Here is a 23,584-nt window from a genome sequence, read left to right as displayed (position 1 = left end):
TAATGGGGTAAAGAAGTTTTAAAAATGCTTTTAGTATATGGTTGCTAAGAAAACGCAATACTTCTTATGAAGGAGGTTATTATAAAATGCATGATGAATTTAAAACATCAAACTCATAACTTTTCTGAAGTTGGCTAATGAAAAAGTTTTCAGTGACACTTTCGTTAATAGGGGTTAATATATTCAGGTCATGGCTGAAAGGGGGCATATATGGGTCAAATAATTAGACATATATCTCTTGGGATTGTTTTATTTTAGATTCTGAGACGCCCATCCCTGCAGCGTCGAGCTGGCTCCCGTTCTGATGTAACGCATCATGCTGTTACCTCGCAACTACCACAGGTTCCTGCTGGAGCAGGGAGCCGACCTATTGGGGAGCAGGTAATACCTTCGTGTTTATCTCCCTGCCGTATGTGTATTTTTCCCTTTCATAGAAAGGCACCAACCTAAATGCCTACAAAAATGTGCAGTGTGGAAAGGGTAAGAAGAGGGAGCTATCAAACAGTTACACAAAGAAACTTCCCCTACTGGTTGGGTTTCATATTCCATATAGAATCCATGATTGCTGTGACATAATGCATGCAGGAGCTTAATGCTTGAAACCCCTTTACCTTGCTTTGGGTAATAGTAAACATATATTAAAATGGTTAATATGCAGTATCTAAGATTTGTAGTTATAGTAGCAGTAGTAGAGGTAGTAGTAGATGTAGTAGTAGTAGTTTATTAATAGCTAACACTTAATGATCACTAATTAAGTGCTAGAGTTGTTTCTGTTTTTGAGACAGGATTTTGCTTCATTGCCCAGGCTGTTCTTGAACTCTTGGACTCAAGCTTGCCTGCCTTGGCATGAGCCATTGCCTGGCTGGCATAGTTCTTAATACTTTATGCATATTAGCTAATTCTTTCCAACAGCCTTTTTAGGGTTATTATTAGCTCTAATTTTCAGATGAAGTAATTGCTAAAAGTCATACATATAATAGTAGTTTTGGTTCCAGGATGCAAACCCAAACATTCTGGAACCAGAGCTGTCAGATGTCAGTTTGTTTCAGTTAAGTGTTTAAACCAAACTGTGGATGTGCACATGTGTGCTTACATGCTATCTGTCTCATAGTAATTTAAAGCAACTCCCCAGCATTTTATTTGGTATGTAAGTAATTCAGTACAAAATGTAATTTACATTTTAAAAGCCAACTTATTTTAAAATAATTATAAGTTCATAGGAGGTTGCAAAAATCCTTGAGAGGTCTTATGTACTCTTTACCTAATTTTTCCCATTGGCTAGTTTCATATTACCTAATTTTAGTACAGTAACAAAACCAGGAAGTTGACGATGTTTGTGAATGGTTATCCTTTTTTTTTTTTTTTGAGACAGAGTCTCACTGTGTCTCCTAGGATGGAGTGCAGAGTGCAGTGGCACGATCTTGGCTCACTGCAACCTCTGCCTCCTGGGTTCAAGTGATCCTCCTGCCTCAGCCTCCCGAGTAGCTGGGATTACAGGTGCCTGCCACTATGCCCAGCTAATTTTTTATATTTTTGGTAGAGATGGGTTTCACCATGGTGGCCAGGCTGGTCTTGAACTCCTGACCTCATGATTCGCCTGCCTCGGCCTCCCAAAGTGCTGGGATTGCAGGCTTGAGCCACTGCACCCGTCCGTGAATGGTTATCATTTGGTGAAATGTGTAGATTTGTATAACCATCAGGGATGCAACTTACTTTGGGTAAACTGAAATGATTGAGAAATGTGTGTATCTATACATGTTTAGGTTAGCTCATTTTGGGTTTAAGAAATACGGCTAAGGAAATGCAGTAGTTCTAAAGAACTAACACATTGCTTTTGCAAGAATGAAATTTTGCATCTTATGATGTTTGTGTGTGAAATTTTATTTTGATAGGAAGAAGAAGAGTACGAAACTAAAGGAGGACGCCGGAGAACATGGGATGATGATTATGTGCTAAAGAGACAATTTTCTGCATTGGTTCCTGCTTTTGATCCTAGACCTGGTCGTACTAATGTCCAACAGACAACTGATCTAGAAATACCACCCCCAGGTACAGGATGTTTTGGTTTTATGATTTATATAGTTTTAAAAGTAAGGTGCTGCTTGTATATGCACGTTATTAAACATTTTTTTTTAGTTTTGTGTATACAGGTTATAAAAAAATTTTAGTCAGCCACACATTCTTTAAAAAGTACAGGTTTTTTTAAAGGAGCAAATTACAAATTATTTCAAATTTTAAAAACCAACATGTGTTTTGTATTTGTTCAATTTTTAAGGCAAAGTCCCACTGAAAGGTGGGAAATTCTTACTGTATTTTCTACTGGATCAAAATTCTTAAGGATTTATTCGTCTCAATTTTGACAGGCTCTCCAGTGGTTACAGTTATGCCCTCTAGAGTCAGTTGGTCTGGGTGACAACCTTGTCCCTTAGAAGTCGTATTTTAGAGTGTGGTAGGCATACTAATTGCTCCCCAAAAACATTCAGGTTCTAACCTGTGGAACTTATGATATATTATCAAAGCAGACAAAAGAGACTTTGCAGATGTAATTAGGGATCTTGAGAAGGGGAGATTATCCTGGATCATCCAAGTGGACACAGTGTAATCACAAGAGGCAGGAGTCAGAGAAGAACACGTGACTAAGGAAACAGGAGTCAGTGACGACGAGCAATGAGCCAAGGAATGTGGGCAGCCCCTAGATGCTAGAAAAGGCAAGGAAACATTCTTCTGTAGAGACTCTAGAAAGAATGAAGCCCTGCAAATCCATTTTAGACATTTGACCTCTAGAACTATGAGATAATAAATTTGTGGTAGTTTTTTTGTTTTTTTTTGAGATGGAGTCTTGTTTTGTCACCCAGGCTGGAGTGCAGTGGCACAGCCTTGGCTCACTGCACCCTCCACCTCCCAGGTTCAAACGATTCGCCTGCCTCAGCCTCCTGAGTAGCTGGGATTACAGGCACGCACCACCATGCCCAGCTAATTTTTGTATTTTTGGTAGAGATGGGGTTTCACCACGTTGGCCAGGCTGGTCTCGAACTCCTGACCTCAAGTGATCCACCCACCTCAGCCTCCCAAAGTACTGGGATTATAGGCATCAGCCACTGTGCCTGGCAAGTTTGTGTTGTTTTAAACCACCCAATTTGTGGTAATATTTTATAGCAGCAGTAGGAAACGGATACATTGGGTAAGTCACCAAAACTATCTAAGCTTGAATTTCTTCATCTCTTACATGAGAGAATAAAGGTCCCTGTTGGACAAGATAGTTAAAAAGCTTAAATGAAGTAAGGTATGTAAAGTGCTTAGTGTGCTGCCTGATGTGTGCCTCAATAAATGTCAGCTATTATAATCAGTAAATTATCCTTAACAAAGATTTAAATTGACGATTAAGCGAGGAGGGTTGACCACAGTGGCTCACGCCTGTAATCCCAGCAGTTTGGGAGGCTGAGGTGGCGAGGTCAGGAGTTCAAGACCAACCTGACCAACATGATGAAACGCCATCTATACTTAAAAATACAAACATTAGCTGGGCTTGGTGGCGCACGCCTGTAATCCCAGCTACTCAGGAGGCTGAGGCAGGAGGAATTGCTTGAACCCGGGAGTCAGAGGTTGCAGTGAGCCGAGATCATGCCACTGCACTCTAGCCTGGGTGGTGACAGAGTGAGACTCTGTCTCAAAAAAAAAAAAAAGATACCTGTATTAAATATGAAAGTAAGTATACTCTGTAGTATAAATGTTCTTTGAGGAGGATAGATAGACTGAATTAAGGTGTTTGTTCTAAGAGTCCTTCAAAAAGGAGAATCTTGTTTCTTTGGATCTCAGAGAAAAAAATTAATTATAAAAAAGGAAAACATATTTTAGAGAGTATAAATAGGCACAAACTTTTTGTAGAGCTCTCTACCAGTATATTTTGTATCTTTTGAGAATGTGTTTTTGCCTATGGTAATTTTAAATACTAGCTCTGTATCCCGTTTTGTACACATAGGTGACTGCAGAAGTATTTATATTTTCAAAAAATTGGAAATGACCTTAATTATGTCCAGTAACAGGGATATGCCTCTGTTTAGGTACAGTGGGATACTGTGCAGTGAAAGAAATAATATTTTAGAGGACGATCATGATAATGAAGAAAACATTCATGAGCTAATAAAATATGAGAGCATTCTTCAAATATATGATGAAACTAATTATATTTGTGTGTGTATATGTGTTTACCTCATGATGCAGTTATTCAGTGTGATAAAAGGTTGACACGTCATTGGCCCCAGAATGTGTGGTTTTCTCTGAGTATGGATAGTTTTCTCATTTATATAAAAAAAATTTTTTTTGAGACGGAGTCTCGTTCTGTCACCCAGGCTGGAGTGCAGGGGTGTGATCTCAGCTCACTGTAACCTCCACTTCCAGGTTCAAGTGATTCTCCTGCCTCAACCTCCTGAGTAGCTGGGACTACAGGCGGGCACCACCATGTCCAGCTAATTTTTGCATTTTTGGTAGAGACGGGGTTCACTATGTTGCCCAGGCTTGTCTCAAACTCCTGACCTCAAGTGACCTACCCACGTCGATCTCCCAAAGTGTTGGGATTACAGGCATGAGCCACCGCTCTTGGCCTCTTTATAAAATTAAAATGTTTCCTAAGTATTCATACAGTTAGTATTATTTTCATATAAAAACGAGAGAGCTCTCTATCATACACATGTATTCTCCTCTAGCACTCTTTCAGTAACATAGGTGTAATTATTCCCATTAAAAAGAAACGGAAAACAGGCTGGGCACAGTGGCTAATGCCTGTAGTAATCCCAGCACTTTAGGAGGCTGAGGAGGGTGGATCACTTGAGATCAGGAGTTCGAGACCAGCCTGGACAACATGGTGAAATCCCGCCATCTTTACTAAAAATACAAAAATTAGCCAGATGTGGTGGTGAGCACCTATAATCCCAGCTACTTGGGAGGCTGACGCAGGAGAATTGCTTAAACCTAGGAGGCGGAGGTTGCAGTGAGCTGAGATTGTGCCACTGCATGCCAGCCTGGGCAACAGAGCAAGACTCCATCTCAAAAGAAAAAAAAAAAGAAACAGAAAACAAAAATGTCAAGGCCTAGAGTCTTAAGTAGCTGACATCCTTTAGCTAATGTATGGCAGAGGGGTTTGGATTTCATGTAGCCTTGTCGCCTAGTATAGTGACCTTTCTTGGACTGCTTGTTTTAGTATAATTGTTTTTCACATATCTTCCAAATTTTTAGGGACACCTCATTCAGAGCTCTTGGAAGAAGTCGAATGTACTCCGTCACCTCGATTAGCCCTCACTTTGAAAGTAACAGGTCTTGGAACGACTCGTGAAGTTGAATTACCACTCACCAATTTCAGATCAACCATCTTTTACTATGTACAAAAATTGCTTCAATTGTCCTGTAATGGCAATGTGAAATCAGATAAACTTAGGCGTATTTGGGAGCCCACATACACGTAAGAAATTTTAACTTAATGTTTTGATAGATAATGCCCTAGTGTATGAGCCAAGAAGCATTGTGTTTATTTTGGATTATAGGAACAGAAAAGATTTGGTTTTTGTTCTGTGGCTTACAGGAACAGATAATAGTGTTTGGGACTCTTGGTGTAGAATGATTAAGTTTTAGAAGCAGAAGGACATTTACAATCTACACTAGCTTCTTAACGTAATTGTTGAGAAGAGTGTCATTTGAATTCTTCGACTAATATGAGTACTAAATATTTTATTTCTGTTCTTTATTTTGGGGGTGTGTGGGTTAACACCTGCCTTTCTTTGTACAAATAATTATCAATGACTTAGGGTAAATTTATTTTAACATTTTTGTGCCTCACATTCCTAATCTATAAAATGAGAGTGGTTGTAAGGAATTAATGAATTAATATGTATAAAGTGTTTTCTTTACTTTTCTTTTTTTCTGAGACAAGCTCTCTCTCTGTTGCCCAGCTGGAGTGCAGTGGAGTGCAGTGGTGCGATCATGGTTCACTGCAGCCTCAAACTCCACGGGCTCAGTTGATTTTCCCACTTCAGCCGCCTGAATAGCTGGGACTACAGGTGTGCACCACCAGGCCTAGCTAATTTTTGTATTTTTTGTAGGGATAGAGTTTTCGCCATGTTGCCCATCCTGTTGTCAAATTTCTGAGCTCAAGTGATCCCTCCACCTCAGCCTCCCAAAGTGCTGGGATTACAGGTGTTGAGCCTCTGTGCTTGACCTGCAAAGTGTTTTCAGTACTCCCTAGGATATATTAAGTGCTCAGTAAATGTTATCTATACTATATATATATATATATATATATATTTTTTTTTTTTTTTTTTTTTTGAGACGGAGTCTCGCTCTGCCGCCCAGGCTGGAGTGCAGTGGCCGGATCTCAGCTCACTGCAAGCTCCGCCTCCCGGGTTCACGCCATTCTCCTGCCTCAGCCTCCCGAGTAGCTGGGACTACAGGCGCCCGCCACCTCGCCCGGCTAGTTTTTTGTATTTTTTAGTAGAGACGGGGTTTCACCGTGTCAGCCAGGATGGTCTCGATCTCCTGACTTCGTGATCCACCTGTCTCGGCCTCCCACAGTGCTGGGATTACAGGCTTGAGCCACCGCGCCCGACCAATATTTGTTATTTAATAATAATAAATTATATCGTCATTCTTACTGTAACTTCACTTCCATTAGTATATTTTCTGATGTTCTCTTAACATCACTGATAATCTTATATAATGGTCAATAAAAGTAATGTAGGTCCTTTTGAGATAGAACAGAAAATCATGATGGTATTCTCCTGCCCTTCTATTTTTTTCTCTAAGTTCCCAAGAGCTAGAAAAACCTCCCTTCAATTTTTATTGCAGTTTCAAAATTGATCTCAACTGCCTTATTTAAACATAAGCACTCCTGATCATTGTTATTTCTATCCTTCATTCCATCTAGACACAGAGAACCTCTTTCTTATCCCATTGTATTTTTACAACAGTTATAGCCATGTGCTATATAACAACTTTTCAGTCAGTGATGGACCATGTATGACAGGGGTCCCATAAGATTATAAAGCCATATTTTTACTGTACCTTTTTTATGTTTATTTACACAAATACTATTGTGTTACAGTTGCCTGTAGTACTCAGTACACTGATATATGCTGTTAAGGTTCGTGGCCTAGGAACAATAGGCTATAAGACACAGCCTAGATAGATAGTAGGCTATACCATTTTGTTTTGTGTAATGCACTCTATGATGTTTCACAACAACCAAATCACGTAATGCTGTGTAACACTTGATACAGTCATATCTTTAAAAGTTCTAGATTTGATATATGCTTTCTTTGTAATGATGCTAAATTTATAAATCGTAATTCAGGAATATGGTTTCTGCTACTTTGCCCTTACGTTTAACGAATTAACATTTTTTCTTAAAAATCCTCCTTGAGGCTGGGTGTCGTGACACACCTTAATCCCAGCACTTTGGGAGGCCAAGACAGGAGCATTGCTTGAAACCCGGAGTTTGAAACCAGCCTGGCAACATAGCAAAACCTTATCTCTACAAAATATACAGAAAAAAAGAATTCTTGAGTTCAGTGTTCAGTGCAGACATATGTCTAGTAAATGATGTTCATTTTTTTTAAAAGAATTGAAGCGTTATTGAAAATAATCACGAATTATATGTGAATTAACTTGAATATCTTCATGTTTAGAATCATGTACAGAGAAATGAAGGATTCTGATAAAGAAAAGGAAAATGGAAAAATGGTAAGTTATTTTTGGAAAATTGGTCTTACTCTTGGCTATTTAGTAAAAAGAAGAAAGATAGTAAAACTAACACAGTATTGCAGTTGAATATTGAAGGGAATAATGACTAACATGGAATTCTTTAGATTAGGCTAAGTGCATGATCTTAAAGCTACCTCATGTAATGCATGTGAAATATCATAGACTTTGTAATTGGGAAAGGCCAACATTTGGTTTTTCCTGTTGTAGGGTTGCTGGTCTATAGAGCATGTGGAGCAGTACCTTGGCACTGATGAATTACCAAAGAATGACTTGATAACCTACCTGCAGAAGAATGCAGACGCTGCTTTCCTGCGTCACTGGAAATTAACCGGCACTAATAAAAGTATTAGGAAAAACAGAAATTGTTCTCAGCTCATAGCTGCATATAAGGTATATATTGGCATCAAAACACTATTTTGATTGCAAGTGGCTTTATGCTTTGTTTTGCAGCTTTGGAAGCTTCTTAAGGAACAGCAGTTCATTGAGACATAATTTTTAAAATGAGGTTGAATTAACACTGTTAATGCACAAATTCTAAAATTTCAAATATGGCTTGTAGCATTGAATCTGAATACAGACTTTGACCATGGCTTGAGTGGTTATATTTTATTCGGGAATTTTAATGGTTTAGAATGCCTTGATTTATGTCTTGTGTTATGTTTTTATTTAAAAAGAAGGCACTTTAAAAAATTCCAACCCTTTCATAGTAGTATTGATAGAATGATACACTGTTTTTCTTGAAAATGTGATTAATGGCCAGGTTTTCTAATTGTTTCTATAGGATTTTTGTGAGCATGGAACAAAGTCTGGGTTAAACCAGGGGGCCATTTCTACTCTTCAAAGTAGTGATATTCTTAATTTAACAAAAGAACAACCTCAGGCCAAAGCAGGCAATGGACAGAACTCTTGTGGAGTAGAAGACGTCCTTCAGCTTCTGCGTATTCTGTATATAGTTGCAAGTGACCCTTATTCAAGAATATCCCAGGAAGGTCTGTAAGAAGCCTTGTTTCATTTCTATAGCAGTTTTAAAGCAAGTCAGTTTATATTTTTATTAATTTTATTAATTAATTTTATAGATGGTGATGAACAGCCTCAGTTTACTTTTCCACCAGATGAATTCACTAGCAAAAAAATTACAACAAAAATACTACAGCAGATTGAGGTAATAAAATCAGATAGCTGAACTCTTCATTCTATTACTGTTGGACTTTTCCTAATATTCCCTTTACTTTCTTTTCTACCTCTCACCATCTTTCCCTTCCCTCTGATTGGTAATTTGAGCTATATGGTCCTTTGCATTTATTTCCTAATTACAGGTTTAGAATTGACTCTTCTTTTCTTTTGGTCATTTTTAATAATTGCCTTATAGGGCCAGGTGTGGTGGCTCACGCCTGTAATTCCAGCACTGTGGGGGCCAAGGCGGGTGTATTGTTAGAGGCTAGGAGTTTGAGACCAGCCTGGCCAATATGGCGAAACCCTGGCTTTACTGAAAATACAAAGATTAGCTGGGCATGGTGGCACACGCCTGTAATCCCAGCTACTTGGGTGGCTAGGGCAGGAGGATCGCTTGAACCCAGGAAGCAGAGGCTGCAGTGAGCCGAGATCGCACCATTGCACACCAGGCTGGGCAACAGAGTGAGACTCTGTCTCAAAAATGAATGAATGAATGAATGCATGCATGAATGCCTTATAGCACTAAGACATTGTTATTTGTTAATTCACAGGAACCATTGGCATTGGCAAGTGGGGCTCTGCCAGACTGGTGTGAACAGTTAACCAGCAAATGTCCTTTTCTAATACCATTTGAAACTAGACAGCTTTATTTCACATGTACAGCATTTGGTGCCTCAAGGTAAGATGATGATGTTTCACAACAACCAAATCACCTAATGCTGCATAACACTTGATACAGTCATATCTTTAAAAGTTCTGGATTTGATATATGGTTTCTTTGTAATAATGCTAAATTTATAAATCATAATATAGACCCAGTACTTTCTCAGTTTCCTGTTAGGTGAGATGATTGTTTACCTTAAGTACATCTTTTTATGTTTTTAAAATAAGTATGTTTTTATGTTATATAAGTTGAAAATAATACAACTATACTGTCAGGACTGATAGAGGGGATATATTATCTTGTATTCCTATGAAGAATAGTCAGCATTGCCTTTTGGTCTAAACCACCAATCTTCTAGTAATTCACCAAAATGACTAATCCAAAGGAAAGGAGGAGAGATACCCGATAGATGTTCTCTAGGTCTTTTAGAAAACATGGAATTGTTCCTTTGGCCACATATATGCAGATCTAAAAGAGAGGTGACATTGTAGACATTAAGGGAATGGGTACTGTTCAAAAAGGAATGCCCCGGCCGGGCACGGTGGCTGAAGCCTGTAATCCCAGCACTTTGGGAGGCCGAGACGGGCGGATCACAAGGTCAGGAGATCGAGACCAGCCTGGCTAATACGGTGAAACCCCGTCTCTACTAAAAAATACAAAAAACTAGCCGGGTGAGGTGGCGGGCGCCTGTAGTCCCAGCTACTCGGGAGGCTGAGGCAGGAGAATGGCGTAGACCCGGGAGGCGGAGCTTGCAGTGAGCTGAGATGCGGCCACTGCACTCCAGCCTGGGCGACAGAGCGAGACTCCGTCTCAAAAAAAAAAAAAAAAAAAAAGGAATGCCCCACAAGTGTTACTGTCGCTAAATGGGAAGAGTCTACAGTGTTACCCAGTATGCTGTTGGCATTGTTTTTTTGTTTTTGTTTTTTGTCTCGCTTTGTTGCCCAGGCTGGGGTGCATTGGCATGATCTTGGCTCACTGCAGCCTCCGCCTCCCGGGTTCAAGTAATTCTCCTGCTGCAGCCCCCCTGAGTGGCTGGGATTACAGTTGCATTCATTGTTGTAAACAAACAAGGGCAAGATTCTTACCAAGAGAATTAATGTGCATATTAAGCACATTAAGCACTCTAAGAGCCGAGATAGCTTCCTGAAATGCATGAAGGAAAATGATCAGAAAAAAAAGGAAGCCAAAGAGAAAGGTACCTGCATTTACCTGAAGTGCCAGCCTGTTTCACCCCGAGAAGCACACTGTGTGAAAACCAAGGGAAAGGAGCCTGAGCTGCTGGAACCTCTTCTCTGTGAATTCATGCATAATGTTTAAAAAAAAATAGCTAGGTGCGGTGGCTCACGCTTGTAATCCCAGCACTTTGGGAGGCTGAGGAAGGCAGATCACGAGGTCAGGCGATTGAGACCATCCTGGCTAACGCAGTGAAACCCTGTCTCCACTAAAAATAAAAATTAGTCAGGCGTGGTGGCGGGCGCCTGTAGTCCCAGCTTCTTGGGAGGCTGAGGCAGGAGAATGGTGTGAACCTGGGAGGCGGAGCTTGCAGTGAGCCGAGATCACGCCACTGCACTCCAGCCTGGGCAATGTAGCAAGACTCCGTCTCAAAAAAATAAAAAATAAAAGACCTCTGGACTGTAAAAATGTTTCTCTTCATTGAGTAGAAGTGTGGTGTCCTCTCCCCCAAAGAAATATTTAAGGCAAACTATAATTGTGTCCTAAGCCTAATTGTGTAGTGTCTTTACTATTCAAATTTAATGTATTTCTTGCTGAAAGATGTGCGATGGCTTATTGTGCAACAAATTACTCAATTGGTTAGAAAATGGTCTGATATTATTTACGAAATATTTGTACTGGTTTGAAGATAGTCCCTCTGAATAATCATGGAAGAAATGATTTACCAAAAAAAAAGAAAACATTTAAAAAGTTTCTGTTTCCAGGCTGGGCACAGTGGCCCATGCCTATAATCCCAGCACTTTGGTAAGCCAAGGCAGACACATCACTGGAGGCCAGGATTTCGAGACCAGCCTGGACAACATGGCGAAACCCCATCTCTACAAAAAAACCCACAAAAATTAGCTGGGCATAATTCCAGCTTTTTAGGAGGCTGAGGCATAAGAACTGCTTGAACCCGGGAGGGAGAGGTTGTAGTTAGCCAAGATTGCACCACTGCACTCCAGCCTGGGCGACAGAGCAAGACTCACTCACTGTAGGTGCTCAATAAATATTTTGTTGAATGATTGTTTAAGTACTCTTTCAAAATAATTGTTAAAAAAGTTATAATTTAAACTGTGTTTCTTCCTTGATAGTTACATTTTTGTACCATTTAATGCCATTTACAAAGCATTTATATACATAGAACTATAGGCATGTTGTGATAACTGGCATTGATAATAATTTCTGTTTTATAAATGAGGAAATTGATTCTGCACGTACTTAGTTAATTTGCCTAAGATCATGAAAAAATAGTAGCACACATGAGAATAGAACCTTCAGCTTCTTATTCCTAATTATTGGTTCTTCCTCCCACCATAAATGGATTGTTATTAAAACAAAGAAAATGTGGCCGGGTGTGGCGGCTCATGCCTGTAATTCCAGCACTTTGGGAGGCCGAGGCGGGTGGATCAGTTGAGGCCAGGAGTTCAAGACCAGCCTGGGCAACATGGCAGAACCCGTCTCTACTAAAAATACAAAAATTAGCCAGGCATGGTGGCACGTACCTGTAATCCCAGCTACTGGGGAGGCTGAGGCAGGAGAATCACTTGAACCTGGGATAGGGAGGTTGCAGTGAGCTGAGATCATGCCACTGTACTCCAGCCTGGGTGACAGAGCAAGACTCCATCTCAAAAAAACAGAAAAGAAAAATTGTTTTAAAATTATAATTGATGGTGGCCTTTGTCTCATGTGTCCATGTGAAGAGACCATCAAACAGACTTTGTGTGAGCAGCATGGCTGTTCATTTCACCTGAGTGCAGGCAGGCTGAGTCCGAAAAGAGTCAGCAAAGGGTGGTGGGATTATCATTGGTTCTTACAGGTTTGGGGACAGGCGGTGGAGTTCAGAGCAATGTTTTGGGGGCATGGGGCGGATCTCACAAAGTACATTCTCGAGGGTGGGGAGAATTACAAAGAACCTTCTTCAGGGTGGGGGAGATTATAAAGAACCTTCCTAAGGGTGGGGTAGATTACAAAGTACGCTGATCAGTTAGGGTGGGGTAGAAACAAATCACAATGGTGGAATGTCATCAGTTAAGGTTATTTTCACTTTTTTTGTGGATCTTCAGTTGATTCAGGCCATCTGGATGTATATGTACAGGTCACTGGGGATATGATGGCTTAGCTTGGGCTCAGAGGCCTGACAGCTTTCAGTCTGAAAGATAGCTTAATCATTTTTAAATTTCTCCGATAGGAAACATTTGTCCTTTTTTTGAATGATGTTGGGGGCTGGACAACAGATTTTTATTTTTATTGAACTGCTAAAATAAGGAGGGAAAACACAGACCCAGTACTTTCTCAGTTTGCTTAAGGCAGATTATAATAAAAGGAGTTTCATATATTTTTACTTGTGAAAGGAAGCAATTTATGTAACAAAAAAGATTACTGTGTTTTAAAAATCACCTGATAAAATACTATTTTTTAATTTCTTAAATCTTTGAATTCTGTTGCTGGTTTAGTAGTACATTCAGCTGTTAATATATGCTGCAGCTCATAGATATTTTTCTATTTCAGAGCAATAGTGTGGTTACAAAACCGACGTGAAGCCACTGTGGAACGAACGAGAACCACAAGCAGTGTTAGGCGAGATGACCCTGGAGAGTTTAGAGTTGGTCGTCTCAAGCATGAAAGAGTAAAGGTTCCACGTGGCGAATCACTGATGGAATGGGCTGAGAATGTCATGCAAATACATGCAGATCGGAAATCAGTTCTTGAGGTAATCTCATAAAATTAGATTTAGGGAACAGGAATGACACTTAGGGAACCAGCCCAATGTGTCTTCACTGCATTAAAAACTGTGGTAGGTAAACATGAAGAGGGATTTTCCTATTCTGTCAGCAGAAGCCTTCTCTGGCAGAGCATCTTTTTCATAAGAGGATGTCAGTCCACCTCCTTAGGGGTTAGGTCTTGCGCCATTAATGAGCAACAAAGAAGATCTCCACTCTTGAGGCGGCAAAGTGCTTGTTCTGCCTCAGGGCTTCTACGTATTTCATAACAAAGTTGGACTAAAATAATAGTACTCACAAGGGATTCTTTTTGACCCTTATATTAAACTGCACTGTTGGATATTTTGGGAGCACTTGGTTTTGTAATATTGTTTCACTTAAATTGTGCTTGGTATTATATCACTGGTCTGTGTTGAGAGATGTTATAGCAAATGGCAGTATGAAATTTAATATATTTAGTTTAGAAATGTTACTGTGGACATTGTTGGTTATATTTCGTATACACAGTATTCCCCATATGAGGAAGAGTGGAAATACCTCTCCTGTCACAGGGGTGAAACCAATTGGTTTGTTTTTAACTTTTGGATCATAAACTAATTGCAAGAAATATGATACATCTCTAGAAGATGTCCAAAGCTTTACGTCTTTCACTTTATATACAGACTTTCATTGTGTTATTCCTCCTACCCTTACATTCTTCTTCTTCTTCTTCTTCCTTTTTTTTTTTTTAATAGAGACAAGTTCTCACTGTGTTGCCCAGGCTGGTCTCAAACTCCTGGGCTCAAGTGATCCACCTGCTTCGGCCTCCCAAAGTGCTGGGATTACAGGCGTGAGCCACCATGCCCAGCTGCTTACATTCTTCTAATTTAGATAATCTTTTTTTTTAACCATATGCTATAGTTTTTATGATACTTTATGCAATCACTTTAAAGGTTTTTGTCCATGCTTTTCCTGTTGCAAAAATGATTTAAAGCGTCTTTAACTCAGAAATAAGCAGAAGAGGCCAGGCGCAGTGGCTCATGCCTGTAATCCCAGCACTTTGGGAGGCCGAGGTGGGTGTATCACCTGAGGTCAAGAGTTTGAAACCAGTCGGACCAACACAGTAAAACTGTCTCTACTGAAAATACAAAATTAGCCAGGCATGGTGGTGCATGCCGTAATCCCAGCTACTTGGGAGGCTGAGGTAGGAAAATTGCCTGAACCTGGGAGGCAGAGGTTGCAGTGAGCTGAGATTGTGTCATTGTACTCCATTCTGGGCAATAAGAGTGAAACTGTGTCTCAAGAAAAGTAAAAAAGTGGAAGAGTTTAGGCTTTGGTGTCACACAGACACACACAAAAATCTGTACACCATCATTTCTTCAAGCAAATTATTTCACCTCCTTATGTGAGATTTGGTTTCCTTTGGTGTAAAAAGGAGATAATTATTTTGCAGGGTTGTCGTGAGAAGTAAATGTGTGAATGATGCTTGGCACAGTGCTTAAGCATGTAATAGTGTACAGGTGGACTCTTCAGAAAAATTACAATAACACTCCTATGCTGTTTATAATATATACACTGCTATTTTGAAAAAAGGTATATTACTGGATCAGATATGATAAATTTTGGCAAGAATTAGATTATTTTAAAAATACCCCAAACTTTATTTTAACCCACAATTTATTTGTTCATATTTTAGGTTGAGTTTTTAGGAGAAGAAGGAACTGGCTTGGGACCCACATTAGAGTTTTATGCTCTGGTGGCAGCGGAATTCCAGAGAACTGACTTGGGAGCTTGGCTTTGTGATGATAATTTTCCAGATGATGAATCTCGTCACGTAAGAATATTTCTTATTTTGTGACTTGAGTTGTGACTCTGTTTTCAAAAGTGTTAAAAATAGGTTATGTGTTCAGAACATAAGCCAGGTTTCTGACTCTACTTTTATTATTGAATAATCTTGATACAACTAAAATATTTCTAAAGCGATAAAATTTAGTCACCAAAAGCTATTTAATAAAATTACATACTTTTAGATAGCCAAATTCATGAAGATGTTTAGTTTATGGATTTTTTTCTTAGATGATGATAGGCTTAGTTTCTATTACCTTTTGTTTAATTTTATTTGCATTTCACCCTCTAAAAAATTAGGTTGATCTTGGAGGTGGATTGAAACCTCCTGGATATTATGTGCAGAGGTCATGTGGACTGTTCACGGCACCATTTCCACAGGATAGTGATGAGCTTGAAAGGATCACGAAACTGTTTCATTTCCTTGGAATTTTCTTGGCCAAATGCATTCAAGACAATAGACTTGTGGACTTACCTATTTCTAAACCTTTTTTTAAACTTATGTGTATGGGTGACATTAAAAGCAATATGAGTAAACTGATTTATGAGTCACGAGGTGATAGAGACTTACACTGTACTGAAAGTCAGTCTGAAGCTTCTACAGAAGAAGGTCATGATTCACTCTCAGTAGGAAGCTTTGAAGAGGATTCAAAATCAGAATTTATTCTTGATCCCCCTAAACCAAAACCCCCGGCTTGGTTTAATGGAATTTTGACTTGGGAAGACTTTGAATTAGTAAACCCACACAGAGCCAGATTTTTAAAAGAAATTAAAGACCTTGCTATCAAGAGGCGCCAAATTTTAAGCAACAAAGGTCTTTCTGAAGATGAGAAGAACACAAAATTACAGGAACTAGTGCTGAAGAATCCATCAGGTTCTGGGCCTCCACTTAGCATAGAGGATTTAGGGTAAGCATTATATGTACATTCTTCAATCCAATGGATGAATAAGTTCTAAAGCTTTTGTTTCTTTGTCCTCACTGATTTGCAATATATGAGAAAACAGTCTGTCAAAAACAGTAATATGCTGTAGGAAATACTGATGATCGACTTGAACCTTGATTTAATATTATAAAGACAACACTCAGAATACTAGAATATTAGTTTATTAATCATCAGACCTTTAGAAGATTACTTGACTTAGCCAATGTGAATTTATATGCCTGTGTAAAATGTCTAGAGTCAACAATATTTTGACAAATTCATCTGCTAATATATGGCCCACTTTGCAAAGCTCAAAAATTGGTTGGTATGTCAGCTTTATCACCAATGGCTGTAGTAGCTGAGATGCTGCAGATCTTTTGATAAAACTCTGTTACTTTATGTACAGGTAATTATCATATCTTCAGCTGTGGTTTTAGGTTAACTGCAAGGCCTTTTTTTTTTTTTTTTTTTTTTTTTTTAATGTTCGCTGATAATGTTGGTAAGCTGTGTTTGATAAATGGTTATATAGTCAAGGTTTTTTTTTTAATGCATATTTTTGTACATAGCATGATTGACTTCAGTGAAGCAACAGTTTCTTCCTAAAAGACTTATAAACGTTGTCATCATAATTAATTGCAAAATTTTTAGTTAATTAATTTTGTGCCATAAGTTAGAAGTAAAATATAGAAAGGTGGTTTCATGCAATCTTCGCAAAGCCAGACAGATATGGTAACAGCTGGCCTAGTAGATTTTGTCCATAGAATATTGCATTTAAAAAGGCCTCGACTTCTTCTAAGCTGGTGTACTGATTTTGTTGGAGGAGGAGGGGCTGGGAATTATGGTTTTGATAGCCATGTTATTATATTTATTTAATTTTTTCTCTTGTACCCACTGATGGCAGATGATAGTCATGTTATAAAAATTAAACACCCTTAGTAGTAGCTGCATGTCAGTTAATTTAATCTTTTTTGTCCTCCCAGTTTAAATTTCCAGTTTTGCCCTTCCTCAAGAATATATGGTTTCACAGCTGTGGATCTCAAGCCAAGTGGTGAAGATGAGGTAAAAAAAAGTTCTGAAATATCCTCTTAGCAAAGCCAGTTGTACTAGACACTCCTGAAATATTTCTAGATACTGACAGATTTTCTTTTGCAGATGATAACAATGGATAATGCAGAAGAATATGTGGATTTGATGTTTGACTTTTGTATGCATACAGGTATTCAGAAACAAATGGAAGCCTTTAGAGGTAATTTTAAAGGATTTTTAGCATAATTGCTCTCCTTTGACTTTGAGACAGTTGAAATTATGGTCAAGAATTGCTGGTGGTTGGCTGGGCATAGTGGCTAACGCCTGTAATCCCAGCACTTTGGGAGGCCGAGGTGGGCAGATCATCTGAGGTTGAGAGTTCAAGATCAGCCTGACCAACATGGAGAAACCCCATCTCCACTAAAAATACAAAATTAGCTGGGCATGGTGGCGCATGCCCGTAATCCCAGCTACTCGGGAGACTGAGGCAGGAGAATCGCTTGAACCCAGGAGGCGAGGTTGCGGTGAGCCGAGATCATGCCATTGCACTCCAGCCTGGGTGATGAGCAAAACTCTGTCGCAAAAAAAAAAAAAAAAAAGAATTGCTGGTTGTCGGGTGTGGTGGTGCTCACGCCTATAATCTCAGCACTTTGGGAGGCTGAAGCAGGAGGATCGTTTGAACCCAGGAGTTCAAGACCAGCCTGGGCAACACGGCAAGACCCCATCTCTACAAAACATTTTTTAAAAAATTAGCCAGATGTGGTGGCATGTGCCTGTGGTCCCAGCTACCTGTGAGGCTGAAGTGAGAGAATAGTCTGAGCGTGGGAGGCTGAGGCTGCAGTGAGCCATGTTTGTGCCACTGCACTCCAGCCTGGGCAACAGAGGGAGACCTTGCCTCAACAAAGAAAGAAAGAAAGTGGACATGGGTTGCATACATTCTCGATTACTTGATCAGGATGAATTAAACCATGAAAGAATCATGATGGGAACGAGTATATTATATGGTAAATCACTTCTGAAAATGAGAACACAGTTTTGCCTGACTTGTATGACAGAAACTGCTGGCGAACTCCAGACTGAGTAGTAACAAGAATTTGCATACTGACCATAGCAACTGAATGTTCTCTCTCTCTTCACATTTGTAATAAGCAGGGATTTCTTTTTTTTTTTTTTTTTTTTTTTTGAGACGGAGTCTCGCTCTGCCGCCCAGGCTGGAGTGCAATGGCCAGATATCGGCTCACTGCAAGCTCCGCCTCCCGGGTTTACGCCATTCTCCTGCCTCAGCCGCTGGAGTAGCTGGGACTACAGGCGCCCGCCACCTCGCCCGGCTAGTTTTTTGTATTTTTTAGTAGAGACGGGGTTTCACCATGTTAGCCAGGATGCTCTCAATCTCCTGACCTTGTGATCCGCCCATCTCGGCCTCCCAGAGTGCTGGGATTACAGGCTTGAGCCACCGCGCCCGGCTAAGCAGGGATTTCTTTTTTTTCTTTTTTCTTTTTTTTTTGAGGCAGAATCTCACTCTGTTGCTCAGGCTGGAGTGCAGTGGTGCGATCTCGGCTCACTGCAAGCTCTGCATCCTGGGTTCACGCCATTCTCCTGCCTCAGCCTCCGGAGTAGCTGGGACTACAGGCGCCCGCGCCCACGACCACGCCAGGCTAATTTTTTGTATTTTTAGTAGAGAAGGGGTTTCACCGTGTTAGCCAGGATGGTCTCGATCTCCTGCGCTCGCGATCTGCCCGCCTCGGCCTCCCAAACAGTTTTAATTTCAAGCTGTCTTAATTAGCCGGGCGCGGTGGCTCAAGCCTGTAATCCCAGCACTTTGGGAGGCTGAGACGGGCGCATTACGAGGTCAGAAGATCGAGACCATCCTAGCTAATATGGTGAAACCCCGTCTCTACTAAAAAATACAAAAAACTAGCCGGGCGAGGTGGCGGGCGCCTGTAGTCCCAGCTACTCGGGAGGCTGAGGCAGGAGAATGGCGTGAACCCGGGAGGCGGAGCTTGCAGTGAGCTGAGATCCGGCCACTGCACTCCAGCCCGGGCAACAGAGCGAGACTCCGTCTCAAAAAAAAAAAAAACAAGCTGTCTTAATTTATGCTTGTTTATTCAAACATTTATGAATGTTGAATATTCATCTTCTGTCCATTTCATTGGTAATGAGTATTTTTTAATTGTTACATAATATATGTACATGTTTATGGGGCATTTTGATACATAAATTGTGTAATGATAAAAATCGGTATTTAGGATATCCATCATCTTGGACATTTATCATTTCTCTGTGTTGGGAACATTAAAATTATTCTCTTCTAGCTTCTTTGAAATATACAATATATGACTGTTAACTATAGTCACCCTACTATGTTAGAAAACCTTAGAACTTACTCCTTTTATTTAATTGTAAGTTTGTACTCATTAAACTACCTCTCTTCATCCATCTCCACATGCAACACTCCCAGCCTCTGATACCATCCTTTTCTTTACCTTTATGAAATCAACTTTGTTGTTGTTTGTTTGTTTAAGACGGAGTTTTTGCTCTTGTTGCCCAGGCTAAGAGTGCAATGGCACGATCTCGGCTCCCTGCAACCTCCACCTCCCAGGTTCAAGCAATTCTCCTGCCTTAGTCTCCTGAGTAGCTGGGATTACAGGCATGTGCCACAACACCCGGCTAATTCTGTATTTTTAGTGGAGATGGGGTTTCTCCATGTTGGTCAGGCTGGTCTCAAACTCCCAACCTCAGGTGATCTGCCTGCCTCGGCCTCCGAAAGTGCTGGGATTACAGGTGTGAGACACCTTGCCTGGCCAAGATCAACTTTTTAAGTTCCCACATATGAGTGGGAATATGTGATGCTTGTCTTTCTGTGCCTGGCTGTTTTCACTTAATATAATGACCTCCAGTTCCACCCATGTTCCTACAAATGAAAAGATTTCATTCTTTTTCATGGTTGCATAGTATTCCATTGTGTATATATACCACATTTTCTTTACACATTCATTCCTTGATAGATACTTAGATTGATTTTGATAATGGGTATTTTGGTTTGAAATTTGGTATTTTGGAATCATAACTTGGAAACTGAGTTGTATGTTTTTTGTGTTTCTGTACATGTATGATGTAGATGGGTTTAATAAAGTTTTTCCAATGGAGAAGTTAAGTTCCTTCAGCCATGAAGAAGTCCAAATGATTCTTTGTGGAAACCAGTCACCATCCTGGGCAGCAGAAGATATTATCAATTACACTGAACCTAAGCTGGGTTATACACGTGACAGGTATGTGATACCATTTTCTAAGATCAACAAAATTATTTATATTCCCCAAATCAAGTGACAGGTTCTCTAAAGTAAACTATAACTCAATGAATTACATTCATAAAGTAAGTGAGAAAGCAGTGGTGTCTCACAGTGACCAGAATGCATATCCATTGATAAGGCTGGGAGGATACAAAAAGACAACTGATATCAGGCCGGGCGCAGTGGCTCACACCTGTAATCCCAGCACTTTGGGAGGCTAAGGCGGGCGAATCACTTGAGGTCAGGAGTTTGAGACCAGCCTGGCCAACATGGTGAAACCTTGTTTCTACTAAAAATACCAAAAATTAGCTGGGCGTGGTGGCAGACGCCTATAATTCCAGCTATTCGGGAGGCTGAGGCAGGAGAATCACTTGAACCCAGGAAGTGGAGGTTGCAGTGAGACAAGATCGTGCTATTGCACTCCAGCCTGGGCAACAAGAGTGAAACTCCATCTCAAAAAAAAAAAAAGACAACTGACATCATGGTTGATGTTGATTCCTTTTCTCATTGTGTTTTAATTGTTCATTTTTAAAATTTGGTAAATTGTAAGCTGTTAGGCTATACTACATTTATATTAAACTTTTTATTGAATATAACAGATAAGTACACACGTCATATATACAGTTTAGAGGATTTTCTCAAAATGAACACACCTATATAATTGGTATCCAGAATATGAAGCAACTTCAAAAATCCCCCTTCCCACGATATTCTTTTCTGTTAATTTAATCACCATATGTTGATCAGTTTTGCTTGCTTTTGAACTTTTAATGTAAAATCATGTAGTCTGTTTTCTTTGTGGTCTGGTTTCTTTTGAGTAACATGATCATGAGATTTATCCATGTTCTGGCATATAGTTCATTTACTATTACACAAATTTATCACAAGATAATTATTTTGCTGGAACAAAAATCGATTATTTCAGATCCCCTTTGGTATATTTATCCATATTTGGAATGATTTTGCAAATGCATCCTATGTTTTTATGATTTACTGACTTTGTTGCATAATAGATGGACCCCATACACCATCAGTATTTTTTAGTTCTTACAATTTATAAGTGCAAGACAGGCTTTGAGGGATTTTTTTTTTTTTTTTTTTTTTTTTTTTGAGATGTAGTTTCACTCTTGTTGTCCAGGCTGGAGTGCAATGGCATAATCCCGGCTCACTGAAACCTCTGCCTCCCAGTTTCAAGCGATTCTCCTGCCTTAGCCTCCCAAGTAGCTGGGATTACAGGCATGCGCCACCATGCCCAGCTAATTTTGTATTTTTAGTAGAGATGGGGTTTCACCATGTTCATCAGGCTGGTCTCAAACTCCTGACCTCAGGTGATCCATCCGCCTCATCCTCCCAAGGTGCTGGAATTACAGGTATGAGCCACCACACCTGGCCAGGGATATTTTTAAAGTAGCTTGTCTTAGCCCATTTCATACTTACCCAAGAGTCTCTAGATGTGTTGTTCTTCTGGTGTGAGGATATTGTTTTTTAGGGGGCTTGTTGCTGGCTGACAAAGTAGTGGTAGTGATTTTCATTTAAATCTGCAGTCAACTCAGTATAACTATATTTTTGTTCTTTTAGCCCTGGTTTCCTGAGGTTTGTGAGGGTTTTATGTGGCATGTCTTCTGATGAAAGGAAAGCATTCTTGCAGTTTACCACTGGTTGTTCAACTCTACCCCCAGGCGGACTGGCTAACCTGCATCCCAGGCTCACGGTTGTACGCAAGGTACAAGCTCTGTGGCTAATTGGGAATCCAAATGAAATTTAGTTACTTTACTTTTGAAAGAAAGAAGTATTTAAACTCATGGTCTTCTGTTGTGTTTGCTTTCTTGCTGTAGGTTGACGCTACTGATGCAAGCTATCCATCAGTCAATACATGTGTGCATTACCTTAAGTTGCCTGAATATTCTTCCGAGGAGATCATGAGAGAGCGCCTGCTAGCTGCTACAATGGAGAAAGGCTTTCATCTCAATTGAGCTTTGAAGTGCAATGGGAGACATCAGAGACTTTAAAAATACTAGTGAAGCCTCTTGTGTTTATGTGCAGAGAAGTATATGATCCTCCACGCTAATGACACTTGCCTTTTTTTCCACCATTAAGGCTTTAAGAACATGTGGAATAAGTTTGTTAGCTGCTAATGACAAAACAAATCCTGTAACTACCCAGCCAGCAAGTATATAGCACAGAACACTGTGTTACTTTACAAGGGCTTATGTGACTGGAATAAGGTGGTCCTACTTGACTGTTCCAAAGAGCAGCTTCTCAGATCTTCAGTGTTCACTGGTAAATTTCTAACAGTGTATTTGTGTAAAGTTTGTCATTTCATACTCCATACACTACAGTTGCCGTCACTGATCCCTGTTTTGCTGGCTTTTAAGCTACTTGGTCAAAAATCCTGCTTCCTTAAAACATAGAGAATTAATGAGCATCTCAAGCTTTTTCTTTTCCTTTTTAATGATGCCTGCACTATCAAGAGTATTCTAGTGTTCTCTCTTTGTTTGGCATATAATCATGCACCAACCTTTTATTTCTTTAAGGTGGGAGTATATTTTTATTTGCTAAATGCCGTACTATGAAGATCAAAGTCTTAAGTGTGTTTGTGCAGCTCAAAAATAAAGATGTATTAAGGGGGGAAAACACTGGTCTAAGTGCAAGGCACACTTAAAGCAAGTTTTACTTTTGGTTGTATTTTCTTTGTATATTATAAACATTTATTTAACTTGTTGCCGTTTGAAGTAAAAAATTTCCAAAATGTATGCTCAACAATAATGATTAAAATGTTTGCAGCGTACAAAACTGTGTCGTTTGACTATTTCAGTGCAATCATCAGACTTCAGAGCTTTACCATGTACTTGTCATTTTGAATCATCCACAGTTTTCTGAAATTACTACATAAAGAAATGTGTTTTTCTATAGTAAATACGGTTATTAAAATTGAAAGACTAGAAGAAATATATATTCACACACTTGTGATCCAACGGTTGGGTTCAGTTTTAAAGTATG

The 23,584-nt window shown here is 39.7% G+C and overlaps 1 protein-coding gene across 28 annotated transcripts in view; it reads left to right on the top strand.

Annotated features, from left to right (window-relative positions):
* The window catches only part of HECTD1 (HECT domain E3 ubiquitin protein ligase 1), a 111,805-nt gene extending 88,428 nt beyond the window's left edge, over window positions 1–23,377 (top strand). For 20 of the 28 annotated variants that reach the window (XM_073997179.1, XM_005561025.4, XM_073997166.1 and 17 more), the window contains 16 exons: window positions 259–381; window positions 1,893–2,049; window positions 5,233–5,455; window positions 7,674–7,728; window positions 7,957–8,139; window positions 8,531–8,738; window positions 8,826–8,911; window positions 9,474–9,601; window positions 13,310–13,511; window positions 15,197–15,334; window positions 15,646–16,253; window positions 17,249–17,327; window positions 17,421–17,514; window positions 20,413–20,563; window positions 22,163–22,307; window positions 22,420–23,377. In XM_073997179.1, the coding sequence (XP_073853280.1) occupies window positions 259–381; window positions 1,893–2,049; window positions 5,233–5,455; window positions 7,674–7,728; window positions 7,957–8,139; window positions 8,531–8,738; window positions 8,826–8,911; window positions 9,474–9,601; window positions 13,310–13,511; window positions 15,197–15,334; window positions 15,646–16,253; window positions 17,249–17,327; window positions 17,421–17,514; window positions 20,413–20,563; window positions 22,163–22,307; window positions 22,420–22,557 (2,718 nt within the window). In that variant the 3' untranslated portion in view covers window positions 22,558–23,377. The remainder of the gene's footprint in view (window positions 1–258; window positions 382–1,892; window positions 2,050–5,232; window positions 5,456–7,673; window positions 7,729–7,956; window positions 8,140–8,530; window positions 8,739–8,825; window positions 8,912–9,473; window positions 9,602–13,309; window positions 13,512–15,196; window positions 15,335–15,645; window positions 16,254–17,248; window positions 17,328–17,420; window positions 17,515–20,412; window positions 20,564–22,162; window positions 22,308–22,419) is intronic. The other 8 variants (XM_073997172.1, XM_073997178.1, XM_073997177.1 and 5 more) reach the window with 1 other exon arrangement.
* The last annotated feature ends 207 nt before the right edge of the window (window positions 23,378–23,584 follow it).

Source organism: Macaca fascicularis, chromosome 7 (assembly GCF_037993035.2).
Source record: "Macaca fascicularis isolate 582-1 chromosome 7, T2T-MFA8v1.1".
NCBI lineage: Eukaryota > Metazoa > Chordata > Mammalia > Primates > Cercopithecidae > Macaca > Macaca fascicularis.
The sequence above is the reverse complement of the archived record's forward strand: the minus strand, read 5'-3'. Positions and strand labels throughout refer to the sequence as shown.